Raw genomic sequence first — 24,818 nt, 5'->3', positions numbered from 1 at the left:
ATATTGTATCGTCTACAAAGTGACAATAAACATTATTATTATTATTATTGTCTACCCCATAAAACTCGCCATGCCGTTTCCATTGCCTTGACCCTTTACTTCAACTGTATCCAGCGCCCAGCATCTCCCGCTGCGATGCTACGCTCTTGTGACGCCTGTGGCTTGGAGTAGCGTTCGCAAATACCTACACCTGCTTAGTCGCAATGGCACACTCTCCTGCGTGTGAGAACTGCGTGTGCGACCCGACAATCAGCCAAACATAAATTACTAAGGTATTCTCAATTAACTATCATCCCCAAGTGGTGCCAATCCATGCCTAGAAATAGCTCCTTTAAAGAGACGACAAATAATAACAATAATAAAAATATTAATGATAATAAGAGGTTTACTTGCATCACATACAATTTAACAGAGGATATGAAAAAAAAAGTGGCAATCCGCTTGACGATGTGATTCTCACCTTCTGTTGAGACGGCAGTGACGGGGGTGAGAAATGCATTACTTGAGTCTACTGAGCAGATTTTGGGGTATAAATCACGCTGAATATAAAATAAAAAAAATAAACAGCACAACAGCAATAACGTTGGTGAGATCGTGCCTCCCTGCGGGACATCCTTCATCATTGGAATTTTATTGCTGACTTTGAGCAGCAATGTGGAGGCTGTGAAGCCGTCATAACCTTCCCGTGTTTTTACATAAGGCTCACCAACTGCATTTTTCGTAATGCCTCCTTGATTGCTGAGGTGCCCACTGAGACAAATGCTTTTTGGTCATCTCCGAAGGCTGCAAATTGGGGTTGACTGGAAGGCTATAAATGGGTATAAATACTCTATCAGCTGATTGAGAGTATCGATATGCTGTATTTTCAAGTAGCCTTTACTAAAGCCCGCTGGTCGTCGGGTTGATTTAAATTTAAGTTTGTCCTGAGTAATAATGATTACCTTATTAAAGACATTGTTGGCAACGGACAGTAGCGGATCAGTCTGCATTTTTGAAGTCCTTGACGCCCCCTTTATATAGACGAAAAGGATGTTATCGTTCTTCCAAGATTCCGGTACCCTTGGTGTCATAGGGCATTGCGTGAAGAGGTTCGATGGCTTTTTAGCACAATCTGCTCGACAAACTTCCAGGACAACTTTGAGTAGTTCTTCTAGCCCCTGCGAACTTTGCCGGTTTCAGCAGACAGAGAAGTGATAACAAAAAGCTTGGCTGTAAAAATAAGGCACAGAAAGCGTTTCGTAGAATGTTTCACTGCCGTTGTTTACAAAATCCCCTTGTGTGACAAATAGTACATCAGCTAGACTTTAGGAAACAGCGCAGACGAGAGAAGGAAGGGATACCGTGTCACGAGCGCTGTGTCGTTGTATTCCTTCTTCGTGCTTGTGTTGTTTGCGTTATTTTGTCACGACGAATCACCAACAAGCCTGTTCACCCGTCTTAGCTATCAGCCAGACGGGGCGTTGTGTTAACGACCGCCTCAAAGTGGATGCAAAAGATCTTGAGCTCCATGACCGTGGCAACCTGGTTGTGCACTGCACTACTTGTAACGACTGCGCACCGGGATTTCAGAACGAGCGGATTCTGAGCAGGAGCAGAGTGCAAAACGCACGTGAATCAATATAAGCAAGCTATATCAATAAAGCACGAGCATTACGTGTCAGTGATACGTCACATTTCTTGTATAACGCGGAAAAGATGTTTCATTAGCGGGCTTGCGTTAAGGCTGAAACACGTTATGTTTTCCTTGAGTGGCTTGCGCCGGGCCTGGCCCGAGTGCCATGCTAAATAAAGTGCTTTTCCCCTGAGGTGGAGCAGATTTGTAATAAGAGACTAATTCCTCAATAGCATCGAACCAAGCGCAGCCATAAGGTTTCCTTTGCAGCCGTACGGCTACAAAGGAAAGCTTTCTTTTTTTAACTATGAAGTTTCTCAGAAAGCTGCATAGCTTTTCTGTATTTCCGTGGATGCCACGGCTACGGTGGATACCAATCAGTAATTAATCCCTAATTGTAAATAAACAGCTGTCAGTCAGCGCTTCACTTTGTCCTTTCTGCTCTGACTGCCTACTTTGGAAGTTGCTCTATTATCGCGAAAGCTGGACTATACATAATTCAAGAAATGCTTAGGCGCGGCAGACAAGGACAAGACGTAGTAAAACACACCACAGAGCACATTTCTTGAAGTATGGATCACCAACTGGCCCACAAAACAACCCTTCTATGGACTGTACAGCCTATCACAGCTACACCACAGCTAGTGTTCCTTACGAAATGGAAAGGAGCGACGGGCGGACCTCACAAAACAACCCCTGTAAGCATCGATAAGAACAGTGAGTAAACCGGGAGGCAATGAATGAGGCTGTGAGGGGCTCCAGCCGCATCGTTGAGGTAGCCGTATGCCTTGACAACTGACAGTGAATCTCAGTCATTTCGGCATACGATCCAAGCAAATAATGCTGACAAATCACCCTACTTTCTTTCGCAGGGAAACGTTAAGCGACTCACTGGCACGACGGGACCGCTATGATGATTATGTAAAGGAAACAAAAAAGTCAGCTGTGTTATAGCGGCAATATATAATAGGAGAATGTGCATAGAACGTGAAGCAATAGACGTAGCCTAAAACAGCCCGAATTCTGGCTAAACCTTATAAAACCCTCACCTTCAGCGCTGTACGGATCCCTGCACACTACACAGGTTATTCGAGGTCTGTTAATGCCGGCGTTCGTTCTTTGCGCCAGGTTAAACAAGCTTGGGAGGAAAATAACGTGGGCTCACCAGTAGTAGGGCCCGGCAACGCTGAGTAGACCGTGGGATTCCTGGCGGCCGGAGTGCGGCGTCGAAGAGAACTGCGGAGGGAGATGGTGCGAGTTCTGTTGCCCTCCGGCGAGATCTTTGCACGGCCCGGACCGAAGCGCTTGTCTGTGCTGATAAAGCGAAAGAGAGATAGCAAATGTACGTTGAGGGCGTGCTGATAAAAACCAAGCTGTCGAGCTTTCTGCGCGCACAGCCGGAGCTCTGAGAGATCGCCATTTGCCCTGACGATGGCAGCAGGACCATTTTTCGCTGTTTCGGCTATACACTGTAAAAACTTTTTCTTGAAAAATACAGAACTTATCTGGCAGCTGCGTTTCCAGAAAATGTCTGTATTGTTGTGTTTTCTGTTTTCAGTTTTTTTGTTTTTAAACATACGGCTTCTATTTTTAGCATTTGTGTTTTTTAACATACGTTTTCTGTTTTTACTACAGAAACTGTGAAAGTCTGTTTTCTGTTTTTTCCAGACTTCGTTTTTGGTTGACTTATATTTTCTGTTTTGATTGTTTTTTGTCGTATTTGATTGTTTTTGGCCGTTAGACGTCCATTATGACACCCAGCAGTTTGTGCAAAATCATGTTTATTTCAACAAAGCAGCCAGGGAACTTATATGAAATGAAGCTTTGAAGTGAGATTAATAGCGCAGGAACTCCTGGTGCCAGGCCACGCTGGTCCTTGCGGGCTTGTCCTTTGTACCGCTTCCCAAAATCCATAAATTTCATGGCTCTGCTGGAAGGAAAGACCCGGCTTAAGATTAGCATACTAGAACTATCTTCACCATTTAGGTCAGATAATAAATCCATAACCAATATAATTCTACAAGACTGAAGGAAAGAAGTTCAAAGGCGAAAAGTCCGAGTTATACCACATGCGGCTCTTTTAATAATGCATGAATCCAACACTGTAGCCGTTTGTAACTTCAGTCTGAGGTAACAGGATTAAGTATCAAATGGGAGCGTTTATAAATTTAAATGTAAAAACCAATTATTCAGGCCCATCTCACTAACTAGAACACTCCAGATTCAATGTTAGTGCTACTGTTGTGTACGCGTCAGCAGTGGGCAAAATATGAAATTCTATTCGCAAGAGCGGCCGGCCACATGCAGGTCACAAGCACGACGGGGTTCCCTCAGTTTACAGAACGCCGCGATCTAGGCCTCAGGCGTGTACTGCCGCCCTGCATTGCCGAGTAGAAAACACACGCCTACGGCGGCACTCGCCTCCGTCTTCAGAGTGGCCAAAGGCACGCGGGCGGCTAGCAGCGCCACGTACTTTTTACTTTTCATACTGTACACAACTCTACTCTCATTACAACAGCGCGTACATAGTTTGATCGGCCCTAGTGCAACCTCTCGCAGGCTGGGGCCTTTCTAAATAGCGTCGTCATCGAACAGCAAGAAATATCTGATAAAGGTAAAGAACACGCTGACTAGCGTGCACGCGTGCACAATATTATCAACATTCAATGTCCGCTAATGACAAATTCCATAGGGCAGTATCGTGCGCTGTTTACACAGTAACAGTACCACCTTGCTACAAATCCTTCATAAAAGGAAGCATAACAGCATATCCGAACAAAGAGAAGGAATTAGCACCGCCTACCTTCTTTCGCAAACAGTCCAGTCAGCAAAACCACGCAGAAAACTCTGCGTCTACACGACGGCAACCATCTTTAAGAGGCCAGGAATGCAGGTAAACAAAGGACCGCACAAATTACAATGCAATTAATGCATGCGGAAAAGTGCTTATGCTCGCTGTTTTAGTGTACTAATATACAAACTGAACTGTAATGAGTTGCTTGCATTTTTAAAGCAAGTTTTTCTAAAGCTGAAGGCCACCTGACTGTTACTACGGTTGCAGCCGCTGTGATAACAGAAAATTCTGCTTTATTCATGAACAGGGTTTTGTCTAGGGTCGCTAAGAGACATTTTCTGCGTGGCAACCGAAATTTTCTGTAAAATCTCTGCAATTTTACACACATTTTTACAGTTTACTTTGGCTTGCCTTTTAATACCATAGCGAAGAAAGTGCCGTAGTTGTCGTTGCCATGGCGACATTATTGGGATCGATCGAGAGGATTGTGACAGAAACTACATGACCACGCGCGGATGATTAAAACAGACCACAACGATGACACAGTGCAACACTGATGACGTCACTATCCGTACAGGGTCATGATGTCACCCCACCACCATTACGTACCGCGTCAGAACTAAGAGAACAATAACGCTGGAAACAAAAACGGACGAGCCCGGTCTGGAACCACTGACCCTTTGGTGGTGAGCCTGGCGCGTTACGACTCGGAAACTGAAGGACGTTCTTCCGACTTGGTTAAGGAGCCCTTGGCGTTTTATGGTGGATAGAATGGAAAACTAAAATAAAATCAGAATAGAAAAGTACATAAACCTGAGTGAAAGAACAATCAAATAAAAATGAAGGAAATGATTTAGCAGTGTCAGTGTCTACGACTCGATATGAAAAGAGAACCCTAGGCCGCTGAAAGAACCCATTGACGCTCAGCGTAATACACTTAAGGCAGGTTTGCTCGTGACAGGGGTCGCCGAAAACCTCTTGTAGAAGATGACGACTAGGGCAGGGAGAGCTCGTCCGTCGAGAGGAGGTGAGACCTGTGGTGGTGCCGCATATGCACAAGTGTGTCCACAGTTTGAAGAAGGTTTCAAGCAAGCATGGTGTTCCGCTCGTCTTTTCAGCCCCCTGAAGGTCGGAAGCGTTTGCTCTCGAATCGAAAATAAAAGGGAAGAAGAAAAAGAAAGAGGCTACGGCACCGAGCATGGCGGACCATTCATGCGATGTACCGAAGTGGTAATTTATGAATTTCTTCTCTCGTGATGTCCTTCTATATAGGACATCCGGGCGCTGTGGTAATGAGCGAATCAGAAAATATGAACGAAACGGAGAAGAAATAAAAAGGACCCAGATTGTCTAAATCACATCAGATCCTGGCCTTCACTCTTCTGTGAGCAATGCTTTCCAAACACGCGAATTCTTGCCAGGAGTAGCATTATGAAAGCCAGAGAACTGATTGAAGAGTTTCATGTAAACAAGAAACGTAGTCTGTGCGTCGGCAATGAATCAGTACTTTTGTATAGACCAGAATTTTGAGCCTTTCCCGGGCGCGGCCATTTTGCACCGACTGGCGCGCCGCGGTGCGGGCGTTTCTTTGGGGACGGCGGGGCTGCGGCAGTTCCGCGGCCGCGCGTGCATAAAGCCGCGCTTCGGGCGCTAAAAAAACATTGTCGAGCATACTTCCGCTGCGTAGCTGTGTTGCAGGAAGTATTTACGTTATCACAGCGATAACACTGACGCGTTTTAATGACATTTAGTTTGTCATTCAGGCTAATTGTGCCGGCGCTTAGAACGCGCTCGTGCTTATATCGAATTCCGTCTTGGTGCTCCACCGCAAAGAAACTTTTTGTTCAATATCAAGCATTAGGTGTGCGGCTAGCATGCAGTTCCAATTCCCATGCACTCTTATTCCTTCCTGCCGGCCGGCCATAAAGGCACCCCCCCCCCTCCCCCTTCTACAAACAGGACTTTCTTGTCGCCGCGCCAGTTTATCAACAAATTACCGCTGTGAGCTCAACTGAGTCGCAGCGCCAACAGAAAACAAATTTTGTCATGGTTTATGCAACCTGGTGCATAAAAACATACTTTCGCTTAATTTATCGAAGCTTGAATAGATATGAGCTGCTAATCCAGCTTTCACTAATTCTGAGGTCCGAAGTCGCGTTATTTTATTCAGGAGCTCTCGCCGCGTGTGAGAGCGTTGCGTAGCAGTTTGGCTAAGTGTGGAAATGTTATGAAAACGCGCATATTTTTCTATGAATAAGGTAGATACCGCACCGCTGCGGTGGCTCAGTGGTTACGGCTCTCGGCTCCGGCCCAAAAGACGCGGGTTCGATCCCGGCCGCGGCGGCCGAATTTCGATGGAGGCGAAATTCTAGAGGCCCGTGTACTGTGCGATGTCAGTGCACGTTAAAGAATCCCAGGTGGTCGAAATTTCCGGAGTCCTTCATTATGGCGTCCCTCATAGCCTGAGTCGCTTTGGGACGTAAAACCTTAATAAACCAAACCAAACTAAGGTAGATGCCAACAGCAGAAAGATACTATAGATAAACCATTACCCCCCAGATACCTCTGACATGCGTGCAGAAAAAGCAGGTAAAATCGGTAGCGGTCGTGCTTACAATCCTGTGCATGAAATGTGTTTAATGGGAACAAGAGCAAGCTCAGCGCAAGGATGCCGAACACGTACTGGTGATCGAAAACACGCGCTCCGTCGGGACAACCTTCAGTCTGCAGCTCGCCTATCCAGTTATTACTCCACTGAGTCAAATCAATAGATCTACATTCTGATGCATAAAATTATCATAGATGATATCGCACGTAAAAGGCGACAACAAACGACACGACAGAGCAGAAATCTGCTTAGAAGTGCCGGTTTCCAGTCCGTATACACTACCTGGTCGAGTACCCTCGGATGTCACGTTAAAAAGTAACTGCGCACAATATAACCACAGTACTGTCTGGAAGAGGGAAAATGTGAGTAGTGACGCACAGCACACACCCTCATAGGTTATCTGATGGAGCACAGCAACGGCAGAAGCGAACACGTAAACATGCGTTCTACGCGCGGCGCCGGCGCGACCCGCAGTCCCTCGGGCCGCGCGCGCCGACAGATGGCGACTGGTGTCGAGAGTAGGAGCGCGCCTGCAGTCTGCGTGCGAGGGTAAAAAAATCCGGTCTATAAGACTGAGGAAAAGTTTTTTTGAGCGGTGCTTATCCTGGACAACTTGATGTGCGAATATGTTACTTGCGCAGGCGCTGGCTGGCTGTGTATACGTATGTTAGGAGCTCTGTCCATGCTCTTATGTGTGTGTGTGTGTTTTGGCGCCTTTAATTTGCATAGCATGAGAGTCCTCCGAATGTTGCGCCTCTTACTCATTTCCTTTTTCCTTTTTTCTTGGACCGTGTTGGCGCGCAGTTAACAACATTCGAGATTTTTCGTGAGCACAACGAAAAAATGAAATAAAATCTGAAATAAGACGATGTTGGGCTAGCCGGTTCATGGTTAGAGCGAAACAAAACTGCGCGAAGACGACGGGACAAAAGAAAGGCACGAATACACACACACAACGCGCAGACTTCCAACTGACTTTATTTTGTAAAAGCAGGGTGCTTATAAAGGCAATCACAGCAAACTAGGAGACAAGCAGAAGCAACGTGCGAAAGGCAATGACAGAGTCAACAAGACCACGTGTGATTACGACCAATGAAAAGTTCGGATGTGTCCATCTAAGAAATTGATTTCTTGACTTGAAAGAGATAAAGAAGGGGCGCTAACACACTTATCACCCCTTTTAGAAATGGAATAGGCCTCGATAACTTCTCTTTCGGTTTTTGTTTTGGCCTTAGAAAGGACGATTTTATGTTCAAAAGTCCGGAATTTGCATTGGGTCTTCGGTTGCTCCAGTGCTGTGTGACATTTTTATGGTTTTTTTAGACAGACGCTTAGAAAAAGAGCTTTTAAAGCACCCTGTATCACGTGTGTTTCGTTATGTCGATGACTTTCTAGTGATTCTATACAATTCTTCTATGACCTTGACAGTGCTGTCACTAACATTCTTAACGCCTTCTCCTCTCAGGGGCAAGGCTTACTTTTTACTCATCAACTGACAAGGGACAAGCGCATACAGTTTTTAGACTTAAATCTGCACTTCACTGATGCCCACGTTTGCTGGTCGTATAGCCCAAGATCGAACAAGAGTCTATTACCCTATAAAAGCGCTCATTAAAAGCTAGTCAAACGTGGTGTAGTGTAGTGTAGTCTTCGAAGGCGCTGCGTCGCGAACGGCTAGCGGTACGCCTCGGTTCAGTCCTGAGGCAGCGATCAGTCCCAGCGGCAGCGATCAGCGCACACGCACGAGCATCGGCGCCGTTGTCTTCGTCCTCTTCTTCCTTACTCCAGCCGCACAAGGTTCGGGAGCCGAAGGCCTGTCTTACAACTGCCCCCGGGCGAAAAGGCGCCATCCTGGCGGCCTAGGGTGATGTGACGATGGCGGGGTCGTAGTATGGTTTGAGGCGGTCGGTGTGGACAATTTCACGGCCTCGGCGACGATGATCAGTAGACGGTGTAAGGGGTTCGATGAGGTAATTGACGGGGGATGTCTGCTTAACAATGCGGTAGGGGCCCTGGTACTTGCTGAGAAGTTTGGAAGAAAGGCCGGGACTTGAGGAAGGAACCCAGAGCCAGACCAAAGAGTCAGGAAGAGAAGTTGGAAGAAGGTCAGAGGGATCACGGGTGCTTTTCTGCAGCTGCTGGGCGTGTGAAGTGAAAGACCGGGCAAGCTGGCGGCATTCTTCCGCAGAAGTGGCGGCTTGAGAAAGAGTCGCAAATTCAGAAGCATCAGGGCGGTAAGGAAGAATGGTGTCCATAGTACAAGAAGGCTCACGGCCGTAGAGGAGAAAGTATGGAGAGAATCCGGTGGTGGCTTGAGCAGCGGAGTTATAAGCATAGGTGACGAAGGGTAGAACGCGGTCCCAGTTGCAGTGATCGGAAGCCACATACATGGCCAGCATGTCGCCAAGAGTGCGGTTAAAACGCTCAACCGCAACCGCATCCGCATTTGTCTGCGGATGGTAGGCAGAGGTGGTGCGGTGAACGATGTTGCATTCCTGAAGGAGAGCTTCGACAACTTCAGACAGAAAGGCCGGACCTCTATCACTCAGCAACTCTTTGGGAGCACCATGGCGAAGAATGATGCGATGGAGGATAAAGGATGCAATGTCGTGGGCGGTACCAGATGGTAAAGGCGACGTTTGGGCGTAGCGGGTAAGATGATCGATGGCGACGATGATCCAGCGGTTGCCGGCCGATGTGCTGGGGAGAGGGCCGTAGAGGTCGATGCCAACACGCTCGAAGGGCTGCGCTGGCAAGGCAGCGGTTGCAAAGGAGCGGGGGGTCGGCGAGGTGGGTTTTTTCGGCGCTGGCATGCGGTGCAGGACTGAACGAACTTGCGCACATAACGGTACATCCCGCGCCAGTAGTACCGATGTCGTAGGCGGGTGAAGGTCTTCAAGAAGCCGGCATGGGCACACTGGGGATCATCGTGGTAGGAAGAGCAAATGGAGGAGCGGAGATGGGTCGGAATGACAAGCAGCCACTTGCGACCATCCGGAAGGTAGTTCCGGCGGTAAAGAAGCTCGTCTCTGATGGCGAAATGGTGGGACTGACGACGCAGAGCACGGGAAGGAGGTCGAGACGATTGGCCAGATAAGAAATCCAAGAGGCAAGCGATCCACGGGTCTCTGCGTTGCTCAGAAGCCATATCAGCGGAGTCGAGCGTCAAAGAATGCAGGGCGGATATAGAAGGCGCTGTCTCGGACGGCAGAGGGGAACGTGAGAGGGCATCAGCATCGGCATGTTTACGGCCGGAACGATAGACAACGCGGATGTCGTACTCTTGAAGTCGCAGAGCCCAGCGCGCCAGTCGACCAGAGGGATCTTTCAAAGAGGACAGCCAGCAGAGGGCGTGGTGATCGGTGACAACGTCAAAAGGGCGCCCGTACAAATAAGGGCGGAATTTGACGATCGCCCACAGGATGGCTAAACACTCCTTCTCGGTGACAGTATAGTACGCTTCAGCTTTTGTTAGTGTCCGGCGGCTGGCGTAAGCGACAACATGTTCGGCAAAGCCAGGCTTGCGCTGCGCGAGGACTGCACCGAGGCCGACGCCGCTGGCATCGGTGTGGAGTTCCGTCGGAGAACGAGGGTCGAAATGACGCGGAATTGGCGGAGTGGTCAAGAGGCGACGGAGTGTCGTAAAGGCTTCATCACAGGCTGGCGACCAGGCCGAAAGGTCATGGCCGGAAAGGAGCTTGGTCAGAGGGTCGATAATAGTGGCGAAGTTGCGGACAAAGCGGCGGAAATAGGAGCAGAGGCCCACGAAGCTGCGGAGGTCTTTTACAGAAGTCGGTTTCGGAAATTCTGCTACAGCCCGCAACTTTGCCGAGTCCGGGAGAACGCCATCCTTGGACACGACATGTCCGAGAATGGTGAGCTGCCGAGCTCCGAAGCGGCACTTTTTTAAATTGAGTTGAAGGCCAGCGTTGGTCAGGAAGCGAAGAACAGTCTCAAGGCGCTGTAGGTGAGACGAAAAATCCGGCGAAAAGATCACAACGTCATCTAAGTAACAAAGGCATATGTGCCACTTAAGCCCGCGGAGTAGGTTGTCCATCATGCGCTCGAATGTGGCGTGTGCATTGCAGAGGCCGAATGGCATGACATTAAATTCATAGAGCCCGTCGGGTGTGACGAATGCAGTTTTTGGGCGATCGGCCTCTGCCATCGCCACCTGCCAGTAACCAGAGCGCAAGTCCAATGAAGAGAAGAACTCAGCGCCCTGCAGGCAGTCGAGGGCGTCGTCGATACGAGGGAGAGGGTAAACGTCCTTGCGTGTAATCTTGTTCAGACGACGGTAGTCGACGCAGAACCGGATGGAACCGTCTTTTTTCTTGACAAGGACCACCGGCGATGCCCACGGGCTTTGCGACGGCTGTATTACGTGGTGCTTGAGCATGTCGGTCACCTGTTCGTCAATGATGCGGCGCTCAGCGGCAGACACGCGGTACGGACGTTGGCGCAAAGGGGCATGGGTACCAGTGTCAATACAGTGGGAGACGGTGGTTGCGCGGCCCAATGAAGTTTTCTGGTAGTCAAACGAAGCTGCACAACGGTGCAGGACGGCGACAAGTTGGGCCCGTTGGGTAGGCGTCAGGGCGGCGTCGACGGAACGGTGAAAAACATCGAGAGGGGACGGATTGGCGGTTGGAACAGGCGTAATGGCGCTCACGTGAAGGCCGGCCGTGGTATCGAAGAGGGGGTAGGCTGAGGCGGGATCGAGCACGGCAACACTGCCATGCGATTGGCCACGGAGCAAAGTGGTAGGGCAGGAGAACGGGTTGGACACATAAATAGCGCTTGAGCCACGAATAATTGTCAGCACGGCATGAGGCAGCAAAACAGATTTTTGGTCAGCGCAGCGTAAAGAGGGCGTATATGCTACAGTTGCGTCGGAGAGAGCAGCACAAGAAAGAGGCACGACCACTGAAGAAAAAGGCGGAACGTCAGTGTCCTCTGAGACGACCACAGTAGCGACAGCAGCGTCGTGCATGTCTAAGGGAGCGTCACGGAATGGCGATAACTCAAGCTGAGCACGGGCGCAGTCAATAACAGCGTGATGTGTGGAAAGGAAGTCCCAACCAAGGATGACGTCGTGAGATGAGCGGGCGAGGACGATGAACTAGATTGTATAGGGGACGTTCGCGATAAGCAGGCGGGCGGTGCAAGCGGCTAATGGTCGAATGTCCTGAGCGCTGGCGGTGCGGAGAGAAACGGCAGGAAGAGGCGTCGTCACTTTTTTGAGTCTGCGACAGAGGGTGTGGCTAAGAAAAGATACGGCTGCGCCAGTGTCAACAAGTGCTTCGACGGCGACTCCCTCAACGAACACGGTGATGATGTTGGCGGGCACGGATACAGGTCTTGAGCGAGTCGCTGGCGGCGCAGTTCTTGCCTCCGGAACTGCGGCCGTTAGTTTTTCCGCTTGCGGAGCGGGTGGGCGGCGGAGCATCGGAGAGCGGGAACGTCGCCCAGGGGACGGCGAGCGGTGAGAGCGGAAACGGTAGCTAGACGAAGACGGATCGGGAGGCGGCTCATGTGACACAGGCGAGGAGGTCGGGGATAGATCGTAAGTCGGCTCACGCCTATAAATATACGGACGATAGTCGCGACTGCGGCACAAGCGAGCCACGTGGCCAGCGACTCCGCAGGCGTAGCAAATAGGGCGGTTGTCTTGCGTACGCCAGGGGTTGAGAGGCTGCGGCTGTGGTCTTGGGCGAGCAACTGGACGATAAGCGGTTGGTGCAGGTCGCTGGGGCTCTAACAGGTGATGGGGAGGCCCGTAGGCAGGCGCAGCAGGCGAAGGCCGCGGTCGCGCCACAGCATCCGCTTAAGTTAATGGAGCCGTGATCAGTGGCTGCTGAGGAGGTGGAGGAGGAGAGGGCAGTACCTCGGCGACCTGCTCCTGTATGACACGCTGGATGTTGGGAGTGAGCGGCGGCGCAGGATTAGGTAGGCTGGTCGACAAGCACAGCTGGCGGGCGACCTCCTCACGGACGAACTGCTTAATGTGCTGGAGGAGCGACTGATGGTCCAGAGCACCGTCCTGGGGAAGAGTCAAGGTGGAAATATTTGCCTCTTGAAAGCCGGCTCGGCGGGTCGAAAGGCGCTGTTTGCGCAGCTCATCGAAGCTTTGGCAGTGGCTTATCACGTTGGTCAGAGATTGGGGATTTTTGGCCACGAGCATCTGGAAGGCGTCATCATCAATTCCTTTCATAATATTTTTTATCTTATCGGCCTCACTCATGGAAGCGTTGATGCGCTTACAAAGGTCGACGACATCTTCGATGTAACTTGTAAAATTTTCGCCGCTTTGTTGTGCCCGGCTGCGCAAGCGTTGCTCGGCACGGAGCTTACGCACAGCGGGACGGCCAAAGACCTCCGTGAGGCTGGTTTTAAGATCCGCCCAGCTGGAGATGTCCGCCTCGTGGTTGCGGAACCATAGATTGGCAACGTCGCTCAAATAAAATATAACGTTAGTAAGCTTGACGCTGTCGTTCCACTTGTTATAAGCGCTTACGCGTTCATAGGAGGCCAACGAGTCCTCCACATCAGTGTCATCCGTGCCGCTGAAGATCGTAGGGTCGCGCTGACGGACGGCACCAGAACAGATGACAGCAGGGCCAGCAGGCTGGACAGGTTGGGCCGGGGGGTCGGGCACCGTGGTAGAGCCTTGAAGCCTGGGTATCGTGGCGTATCGCGATGGTGAGAGCAGACAGCACCTCCACCAAGTGTAGTGTAGTGTAGTCTTCGAAGGCGCTGCGTCGCGAACGGCTAGCGGTACGCCTCGGTTCAGTCCTGAGGCAGCGATCAGTCCCAGCGGCAGCGATCAGCGCACACGCACGAGCATCGGCGCCGTTGTCTTCGTCCTCTTCTTCCTTACTCCAGCCGCCCAAGGTTCGGGAGCCGAAGGCCTGTCTTACAGTGGCATCATCATGTCTGCCTGCCTCTCTGCCCTGCAGAAATCCTCTACCCACACCATGTCATCCATTTTTCACTGTCAAGTTGAGCGCCTTCTTTCCGCTGGCTATCTCCGTCATCTACTTCTTGGCACCTGCGAAAGCCCGCTTCAAAGGCTAAAATCTTCACATGAAAAAGCTAAAGGATGCTCGGAACCCAAGCCACCATTTGTCATGCCGTATTTTCATTGCCTTCCCATAACATCAAGAATGTAGCAGAAAGGTATGGGATACGCGTTGTTTTTTCGGCTCCCTGCAAGCTGAAAAGTGTGCCCTCTACTGGCTGGAACAAGAAAGGAACCCACCACTTGCAAGAAGAACCATCGGAACAAGTTTACAAAATGTGTTTCCGAAGTTTTTTACCAAATACCTCTGTCATGCGGTCGTTCCTACATAGGCCAGACTGGCCGTTGTTTTAATGAGCGCGCTTTAGAACACAGGCGATCCCTTAGCAGTGGCACTGGCAGCAATCTACCCTTGCACTGTAAGAGCTGCGACACCAAAAACTGTTCTCCTTACCTGGAAAAAACAAAGTTCCTTTCTAAGGCCAAAACAAAAACCGAAAGAGAAGTTATCGAGGCCTATTTCATTACTAAAAGGGGTGATAAGTGTGTTAGCGCCCCTTCTTTATCTCTTTCAAGTCAAGAAATCAATTTCTTAGATGGACACATCCCAACTTTTCAAGGGTCGTAATCACACGTAGGCTTGTTGACTCTGTCATTGCCGTTCGCACGTTGCTTCTGCTTGTCTCCTAGTTTGCTGTGATTGCCGTTATAAGCACCCTGCTTTTACAAAATAAAGTCAGTTGGAAGTCTGCGCTTTGTGTGTGTGTATTCATGCCTTTCTTTTGTCCCGTCGTCTTCGCGCAGTTTTGTTTCCCCAAAATCTGAAAGGCAGTTGTTAAAACTCCACGTTAAGGATACGGAGCGATTGAATTAAGGGGTTGCTAGCCTTATATGTAGAATTGGTCCTTCTCTAGTTAACAGCCGAGTTGTTTCCATCCGTCCCAGGGAGTCCTCATATCACTATACTCGTGCGCTGCAACATTTAAGACACCCGGCCAGTGCAGACGTGTTGCTTGCTGGCAGCCGCCGCACATCGCTTCTGAAGCCATCTAACACAAACGTGGAACTGCGTCTAGCACCCATATCGGGAGACTCTGTACCAAGATCCACCTGCGCAGACGGCACTGCTCCAGCGCGCATATTCTAGTTCATGCCTTTTGCGGCTAGGATAGAATCATTCGGGCGGTGTGGAGCCAATGCATACCTGTTGAGAAAATGGCCTCCTTCAACATTCTGTTTTTAAACTCAGACGCTTTATCGATTATCTAGGAAAACATTATCATCCATTTATCTATGCTAGGCATGGTGATGCGGACGAAAAGGAGCGGAAAATTCGTTATTATGGCTATTTTTACTGCTGATGCTAAGATAGCAGAGAAGGACAAAATAAACGTATTAAATAGCACGCATGCAATGGCAGCCAGTGATGATGATCATAGCAGAAGAACAGGACAACAGAGTGCCCTGAACGGCCAAAAAAAAGCTAAGGAAGGTTGGCGCACGCTGCTTGTGGGACTCCGCTATTTGTGTAGGCCTGTAGTTCAGTCGGTCTTGCTCTGGACTATCGCTCACGCAGCCCGCAGTAATGATCGAGATGAAGCAGCGCAACGCCACATGGCCTAAGAAGACAGCAGAGCAAAGAGTAGACGCAACACAGCGCAGAATTAACAACTAGAAATTATTTGGTGCGCTGCGCTTATAAACACACGTAAGGCAACCCAGAAAGATGAATGACAACCACCGCAATGAAGTGCTCATGTATCAGGAACCCCGCAACACAACAACAGGTAAGTTATACTGTTCAGGAAAAGAAATACCTTTCCCGATAAAGATATCGACGGAGCACACATACAGCAGTCACCCTGCATCGTGATCTCTCTGGCTTCTATTATTTCTCCACACAGCTGAGCTCTGTTTCTTGCAACAACTATACACTTTTGGAATGTGGGGTACAGTTGGGATCACGGCAATGGGTACTCAGATTACGAGAATCTACATTATAACCATTGTTGCGGTGCTAACTGAGCCTATCATTTAGGCAATGCCCTGTCTGGTCAATTTAAAAACTGTCACATGGGAGGAATCGGTACACAAGATTTGTTTGACGCTTCACAATTTTCTGTTCATGTTTTCGCGCACTCGGAAATTGTTTTACTAGCGTTATTCACGTGCATACACACACTTGCTAGCTTCTGTGAAGTTGATAAACAACGTCCATTGAGGCTGTGTTTCCAACATTTTTTTCAAATTATGCGAGATTTTATGAATTTGCGGAATGACCGCCACTCGTTTTCGTGTTTGACATTCATGGCTGGGATTGATAGTCGGGGAACATTTCAATCTTTTCAGCAACATATCGGCCACAGACGAAGAAACGTGAAGTGGAAAGCCAGGGCCAATTAGCCTATCCACCTGTGTGCTAAAAGTTTGGTCAGTCTGATGCACACAGGATTCAGCGAAGGCACTCTTGAAGCACGACAAAATTTCTCTTTTTACGACATTCGAGTGCGAGGAACTGCACACGAGTAACGGCTTATTACCCCTAGGCTCGAAAGACCAACACACACTGCAAGGAGAAAACTGTAAGCTATAATCCTGGAATCTGGTAGTGTCATTTACAGGAACATCGTGAGTTATATCTAGAAGATCAAGAACATCAGAGAAGATCCGGCGAACTTGAGACACTTCGGTGCTGAAAACTTCACGGTCAGAGGCAAGTAAAGCTAACGTGCTGCTGCCCTATGTTGCAGGTGAGACCAGTTGATGACAGGTAGGGCTGTGAGACGCAGGTTGCTACTCCGGACCATTAATTTTCGCCGAAACATTATTTTAACGGCCACCTGCCACGGTGGGACTTTGTGATCACGCGACAAGGTCACGTGACCTGGGTAGTCCACCTGCCACCTCGGTTGTTTCTCTTGGGATTTTTCGTTATTTAACCAATTTTCACGGACACCGATGATGACCAAGAGGCCGACAAAGACATTTCCTGCATGCACCCGCTGTGCGTCGCCGTAGCCGCTCTCTTAATTCACGCCGCCACGGCCGGACATCTAAGAAAAGAGCATCTTTTTGTGTGATAGAAACCGGCTTTTAGGCACGCTTATAATATAAGCGTGTGAAAAATGTTTGTTTCTTGAGTGATTTTTTAATGCCGTAGAATTAAGAGTGCCGTAAAGGCGAAAACTAACTGGCGGCGTCGGAGTCTGTCTCAAGCCTTCACCTGCTAGGTGGCGGTTAGGGAGATTTCCTTGTCTGCACCGGTCAACCGTCCCCATTTAAAATCTACGCCTGTAGGAGAGAAGAGGGAGATGCCGCATGAAGAACGACTCAGCAAAAATTAAAATGACTGCGACAACAGCATGGCTACGTGAAAATATAAAGACGCCTGAAGAACCCTCTCAGCAAAAATTAAACCTCAGAGAACTACTGCTAATATCATTGCTCGGGAGTACCCGTGTGTCACAAGTTTGAAAGAGCCATCTGCCAGTGGAGTGGTGCATCACTTAACTGCAGCGTCCACTGCGCCTTGCAGCGGTATGAGGACCCGCCGCGATCTGTGAAAGCGGCACATTTCGCCTAGTTGAGTAGTCGAACTTTGAAGAGAATCAGAATTTTATTAAATTGGGAAGTGAAAGACATTAAACTCAGAATTAGACCAGAATCAGAACTGGAATCGAATGAAAGGAAACAAAGCTCTAAAGAAACGTGGACAAGAGCGAACACACCTGATGGGATGGGCGCTGGTGCGCAGCGTGCTTCAGAGCCCGTCCAGTCCTATGAGTTTCCTCTTGTCTGTGTTTTTTTTTCGAGCTACATTTTCCGCCCGTTCGAAATGCACCAACTAGCTGAGATAAAAAGTTCTGATTCAAGAGAACTCACTGCCAAGTGAAAGAAGTATGTTATCGCATTTTCTCATTATTAATCAAATTGACTGCTCCTACATTTTTCATTGATCAGTAAGAGAAAAAATCCTCAAAACTTCGAAGCAGAGTTTCCTTACGAGTTTCCTTACGCTACGATCTGTATATTTTGGCTTCGTTTTCATCAAGGTGTTTTGGTGCCATTCATACCATGAGGCATCCCGCCATGCTCTGCAGGAAGACAACACAAGACATCCATGTAGGCAGCTACGATGGAGCCCTTTTGAGGCAGCCGTGATTATTACATGTTTTGCAGTGCAGTTGAGCCCAAAGGCTAGAGGCACACTAAGAGCTGCCAAACCGGCCAACCACAGCTCAGTTTCTGACGGCTACCATTATCCCTACGTACACTTGGTGCCCACCTGCACAGCCTGGAGCTGCAGAGCCGCCGGCTCCCTGTCTCGATGACCTACGGTGGCACCACAAGCTGCTTCCTCCAGAATGATTCACCACCGGGAAGGAATTGATGATTAAGAAATGGAGGACTGGCTTTCGTCCTACGAACTCGTAAGCAGGCAGAATAGGTGGGACGACATGCCGAAGCTGTCATGTGTTGTTGCCACTCTGTCTCTGTCCCTGTCCCTGTGGTGCCACACCAGTATGAATTCGTACCAACTCGCCCAATTCTCAACCCTTCTGAACAATGTGATCTTTTATCTCACGCAAGTCGGCAAACTGCCATACGCTAATCACGAAGACGACATCACGACTTGGGACATCATCGAAACACGCTGTACGGATGTGTTCGGACGCCCTGAAATCCTCAAGCTTCGCGCCGAACATCGCTGCACGCACAGCCGCAGCAGACTGGAGAAACTTTAGCCATCTAAATCCAGGATATTTTAAACTTGTGCCATCGTAATATCTCCTCAATACCTCAAAGCGACAAGCTTCGGCACATCCTTAAAGGCATCCATAAAGGCGCTGTCCAAATGTTGCATGTCAGAAAGCACCACACCGTTGCTGATGTCATCAGCCTGTACCAGAGCTACGACGAACTTCGACGGCAACGCGTCTTCACGGCAACCCGATGAAGCGGTCGCAGCCGTGTACGATGCCACTGACGGCTCTACGTTCCTCCAACACATCAAAGACTTCGTTTGGAAAGAGGCTGCTCGGCAGTAGTCAGTGCTGCCCAGCATTGCGGAGTCTACCTCACAGCGGACACCTGAGATTCGCTATGTTATTCGGGAACAAGTTGCCGAAGCGCTTCCGCCCGCTCGCCGTCCAACTCTCTGCGACGATCCACTCGCGGCTGCTCTTACCTATGCGGAGGACTTCTCGTCACCGCGAGCCGCGCTTTCTCATTGCGTCTCTTATGTTGAAGCAGCGGCACGGCATCCGCCCAGCACACAATTTTCTTACGACTCGCCCCTGCGTTCATTTCCCTCTCAGCGCCGTGTGCCACCTCCTGTGAACCCTTGACGCTCCTCTGACAACCTGCCCCTTGCTTCGAATGTGGCTTCGCTGGCCGCGTTGCGCGAACGTTCCGCCGTCGCACGCCTCCGTTCATCTCCGAGCAGAGCCCGGCTGCCTATGCTGAGCCACCGCCCCCTCCCCGTGTACAGCCTCAGCAATTGTCACCTTTTGACCGCCATTTCTCGCCTGCGCACCGCTGGCCCTCCCCGTGTCGTCGTTCAACCCCGCCTATGAAACGCCAACCTACCTCTCCTACGTCGAAAAATCACTAGACGCAGTCCCGCAGGCAAGAACTGCGCTATCGTCTGCCCCCTGTTGTGCCTGAACCCTCACTCCGCTGGCCTCTCTGGAAACCAGAGCCGTGCGCCCGCCGTCCCGCAAAGCAAGCGCGGACTCGCTGCCATGGCACGGCTTGCAACGAGTCATCTTGGCACGCCTCCTTCTCCTCACTGTATCGTTCTTTGCGTCGATAGATACACAGCCGGGACCAGCTCCGAGCAATGAAGGCGCCCTGGCATTTATTCGCGCTGGTTTTATACATGTTGCGGGAAAGGGAACAAGAAAGGAAACAAGTGACGAGCACGCGCCGATGATCAGGCCTAGTGCACTGCACGGGCTCGGGCCGGCCCGAAAGCCCGGGCCCGGCCCGGCTGGCGGGCCGGGTCGGGCCGGGACATGATTTGTTTTGCCGGGCCTGGGCCGGGCCCGGGCCTGAAGTTGCGGGCCCGGGCCGGGCTCGCGCTTAAAGCTGCGGACCCGAGCCGGCCTTCGGTTTGTACAGAACTGCTGATGTCCGACTATTCATTCACTATTGCAGAGTGAAGTACACAACTGCGGCATTGGAGCAGCGACACGGATGAGCTATGGGTTATAGTACGCGCTGAGAAAAAACTAAGCTTTATTCATTGACTTAATTTCCCTATTTCCGCGCCGCGGTGGCTTAGCGGTCAAGTTTCTTGACTACTGAGCCGGTGAACCAGGGTTTGCTCCTAGCCTCGGCGGCCGCATTTTTATTTAGGTGGCAAAGCATGACAGCCATGCACTTTGTAGTATCAGTGCTCGTTGAAGAAACCCAGGTGGTCGAAATGGTCCGGAGTCCTTTGCTTCGGTGTCTCTCACAGCCCCCAAAACATAGCTTTTATTTTTAGCTATATCTTTCTCATGAGAGAAAATTCACAAACTAAAGCGCGTTTGGTTTTCTTTTTGATCACCTGGCCGGAAGATCTCGTAATTAGTTAGCCACAAAAGCTTGCGAGAGTTTGTAGATCTCATCTCATAACCACATCTATCCCTCCTCGCTTCTTCAAGAGCCTTGTTCTCATGACTAGTGTTCTGCCCTCTAAGTTATCACGTGGTTCACGCGTTATCTTTTGGTCCACCAGTAAAAGTAAAATTCAACCTGCCTTAATTGGCCATTGATCGTTCGTCATCCCATAGCATACCTATAAACTATTAGAAATGCATTCGGGAAGAACATATAAGTTTAGGATGCTTATAGTCTTCAAATACACACCGCGAAATACTCAAGCCTTTTAGCTTCTCGTTTCTGCTGAAAGGCGACCAGTTCGGCTATGAGTTCAACCTGAGAGATCGCGTTCACTAAAAAAATGTCATTCCACTGCTTGCTAGCCAGCTTTAATGTTTATACTTTGCTGGCGGCAAAATATAACTGATTAAAATCATGGGGGAATGAAAAGTAGTCTATTACGCTCGTATGCAGCCCTTTTTATTTGGCTCTCGGAACTTCCGAGTTTATCTTTGCGCACGTACACGAGATCACTGTCCAAAAGACAGGCCTGGCGAGCGCTACTGTTAATCACTTCCTTCTGGGTTAAAAAGAGCCAACTTTCTTCAACCCAAACTGTGGTTTCAGAACCTTTGTGGGCTAGTTCCTTACCGATCTAGTCGCAGTCTGCTTGCCCAGAGTGATCAGTATACCTCAAGCGTTACTGTGATACGGGCCGGGCCGGGCCCGGGCTGGGCCTCACTCCGGGATTCACGGGCCAGGCCGGGCTCGCTACAGCGATAATTTAGCGGGCCTGGGCCGGGCCCGGGCTTGATGCCGCGGGCCTGGGCCGGGCTCGGGCTTCAGGTCTCGGGCCCGGGCCGGGCTTGGGCCTCAGATTGTGGCCCGTGCAGTGCTCTAATCAGGCCCGTGTCGCATTCTGCTTATCTACACGATACATCTTCCTTTTCTTGCAGGGAAAAATAAATAAAAGCCATAACACTGAAATTTGATAGAACAATCACACTCGATGGTGCTTTACAGTACTGATTACCGATCCAAAGTTTGTTCACACTGTTCTTGAGATTCCTTCACGGAATCTGCACAAAATTGTCGCCATATCCCAATCGCTCTGGCTGCCCTCTCTCCCGCTGGGATCTTCTTAGTATTGGTGCCGGTGGGGAGGGCGTAGTGATGGGTACGCTGTCCTCCTTTGGTTGGACCTGGGAGGTGGATCCGTTCTCTTGGCTGTCATCTGGCATGTCATCATTGGACAAAAGGCTGAAAGGCTTAGCCGTCGCCATGAGGTGTTGTCAGTTACGATGCAACAGTCTACCATCTTCGGTGGCAACCTGGTAGGATCTTGGATTAGCATGTGCAATTAAAAACGTTGGCTTTCGGGGACCAAGAGTCTCCGCGTACTCTGACCACCTGGCCTTTTTGTAGTGGTGGACGACTACGTCTTGGGGCCCGGCACTGTTTATGTTTCCTTACTGATTTGCTTGGAGCTTCGCTGAATTCTGGGAGAGGTGTCCGAAGTAGCTCTCCAGGCGATTGACTGTCTTCCAGAGGACTGCTCCTGTAAGTGAGCAATCCCAGCCAAAAATCCTCTTTCATCTCAGAAGTCTTGTTTAAAATTCTCTTTCGCAAACAATGCAAACAACGCAAACAATGCAAACTCATGACTCGCAAACTGGGCACCATTGTCTGTGCTGTCTTCAATATATAATCCATACCGCGCGAACACAGAGCTGAGTTTCATCACAACTGTGGTCGCCGTTCTGTCACATAACAGTCAACCTCAGGAAAATTGGATAGAGCATCAAAAACACAAAGGTACGATTTTCCAGCCCACTGAAAAATATCGACAACCACCCGATACCAGGCATGTTTAGGCACTGGGCGGTCCAAGAGCGGCTCACTCTGTTGTCGGTAGGCGTACTTCTGAAAAACTGCACCTCTCTTGATGATGGCTTCCATGTCAGCATTAATACCAGGCCAAAACAGCAACTTGCGCGCTCGTGATTTGCATTTATTTATCCCCAAATGGCCTTCGTGAATTCTTCAAAATAGCTCAGGGCGCATGCTTGACGGTATTACAGCTTTGCACCCCGTAAGCAACACACCACTCACGACACCTAGTTCACATTCGAAGGTCTTTAGTGTTCGCGGGACTGGTCGATTGCTTTCCAAGCAATGAATGACGTGATTCAAGTAGTCGTCCCTGCTGCTTCGTCTCACAAACGTTTCAAAGTTGCCTCGCTGACGAGCGATGAAAGAACACTTACAGCGTGAACTTCCACGTCATCGTCGGTGCTTTCTTTCTCTGGGTGTTCGACGGATGCTCGACACAGCATGTCGGCGACCACCAAGCATTTCCCTGGAACAAATTGGAGCTTGGAGTTGTATCTAAGCAAACGAAGAAAAAATCTCTCTAGTCTGGGCGGCATTTCTCCAGTCGGCTTCTCCGAGACTGCTATCAAGGGACGGCGGTCTGTCTCGAGGATAACGTTACATCCGTACACAATATGATGAAACTTTTCGCACCCAAAGACAACAGCCATAGCCTCTTTTTCCATCTGGGAGTATCTCCGTTGCTATTTGGTTAGGACCTGTGAGGCATAAGCAATGGGCTTCCAAAGACCATCGTAACGCTGCCAGAGAGCCGAGCCTATTCCATTTTGCGACGCATCGGATGATATCTTTGTAATCCCGTTAGGATCGAAGATGCCCAGCACAGGATCTTTGGTCAGACTATCACTAATCAGATTCCATTCTTTAGCGTGGTTTTCCGTTCACTCAAAGATACGATCCATCTTTATCAAGTCGCGAAGCAGCGTAATTCGATCTGTAAGTGATGGTAGCAACTTCAACAAGTAGCTTACAACACCGAGCATGCGCTGCACTGCTTGCTTGTCGGCCAGTGGTGGCATATTTAGCAGAGAGCTAACCAAGTTAGGATTTGGGCGTATGCCGTCCTCCGCAATTATATCACCACGGAAAAGAACCTTGCGCACGCCAATGCTGCATTTTTCTGCATTGAATGTTAAACCAGCTTTCTGTACCGCTTCCAGTACAGCTTGCAACCTCTCATCATGCTCTTTTCTTGTGGCACCCCACACGATGACGTCATCAACGTACACTCGCACTCCTGGCAGTAGTAGAACTTTTTGACGGGTTAGTTGGTACATCGTCTTGAAAGAATGTCGTACGCCAAAAGAATGACGAAACAGGAAGGAAACACAGAACAGGAAAGAGGCGCAACTTCCAACTTTAATAACAGAAAAGGAAAACAAGCGCTCTTTAATGCCGCTGAGCTGCATGAGGGTGCGTGAACTAAAAAATCAATGGGGTGGTGGACGAGTGATAACAACACAACCAGTTATAGGGAGGTCGCTCGTACAAAAAGCAGGGTCGATAACACATGCGAGTGTGAATAACAGCACAGGTTGAAAGAATATGATTAAGGATAAGAGCCAACGCTAAGATATTAACAATCATAAAACCAATTGTAGGAAGCAAGCGGACTTAGCAACGGGCATCTATACGAAACCGTCCAAAAAAGCTAGTTCGTTTCTGCTGAGGAGAAGAGAAGGCGTGCTAACGCAGTTGTCATTTCTTTGATGAATATAAAAAGCCTCAATCACTTCTCTTTCGATTTTTTCTCTTGCTCTGGCTAGAAACCTAGTCTCGTAAAATTTCTGACAACAATCTTTACATCTGCCACAGTGCAAAGCTAGGTTGCTTCCCGTCTTACTTTTTAGGGTCACATTGTGCTGTCGAGCACGCTCATTGAAACACTGCCCCCGTTTGCTTGACATATACTTTGCCACACGTCAAAGGGATCTCGTATACCACATTAGTGGTGCATTTTGTGAACACTGATGTTTGACAGTACAGGCCTTTTTGACCCGCTTTCCTGGCACCGCAGAAGAACTGAGGATTGGGCGAGTTTGTGGTGATCCATCGAACAAAAACCAGCGCTTACGAACACGGACAGAGGACAAGGTGAAACAGACTGACGGCGCTGATTTTTTTATAGCGGCAATGCCAAGAAGCAGTAGAAGCAGTGCGCGCTCTGCATATGCATACGGCTATGAGTAGAGACAGCACAGCTAAGTTTGAAAGGTTCAGGTTGCAACACATAAAAGAAGCCCAGGTACAAGAAATGAACTGCAGAAGAACTGAGGATTGGGCGATTTGGTGGTGATCCATC

General features: G+C 49.5%; 2 protein-coding genes across 10 annotated transcripts in view; both read right to left on the bottom strand.

Moving 5' to 3' along the window:
• Window positions 1-2,899, bottom strand: part of LOC149367588 (uncharacterized) — a 1,242,925-nt gene extending 1,240,026 nt beyond the window's left edge. For all 9 annotated transcript variants that reach the window (XM_089556290.1, XM_089556305.1, XM_089556318.1 and 6 more), the window contains exon 1: window positions 2,778-2,899. The gene's annotated coding sequence lies outside the window, so the exon portion shown is untranslated. The remainder of the gene's footprint in view (window positions 1-2,777) is intronic.
• On the bottom strand, window positions 1,438-22,582 carry LOC149367587 (uncharacterized). Its single transcript, XM_089574992.1, has 3 exons — window positions 22,485-22,582; window positions 12,926-13,691; window positions 1,438-1,581 (listed from the first exon to the last, which is right to left on the bottom strand). Exons 1-3 carry the CDS (start codon window positions 22,580-22,582, stop codon window positions 1,438-1,440), a joined length of 1,008 nt encoding a protein of 335 aa, XP_089431118.1.
• Window positions 22,583-24,818: the final 2,236 nt, after the last annotated feature.

This window comes from Amblyomma mixtum, chromosome 1 (assembly GCF_055824585.1).
Source record: "Amblyomma mixtum isolate Tamu chromosome 1, ASM5582458v1, whole genome shotgun sequence".
NCBI classification, from domain to species: domain Eukaryota; kingdom Metazoa; phylum Arthropoda; class Arachnida; order Ixodida; family Ixodidae; genus Amblyomma; species Amblyomma mixtum.
This window is presented reverse-complemented; position numbering and strand designations above follow the sequence as displayed.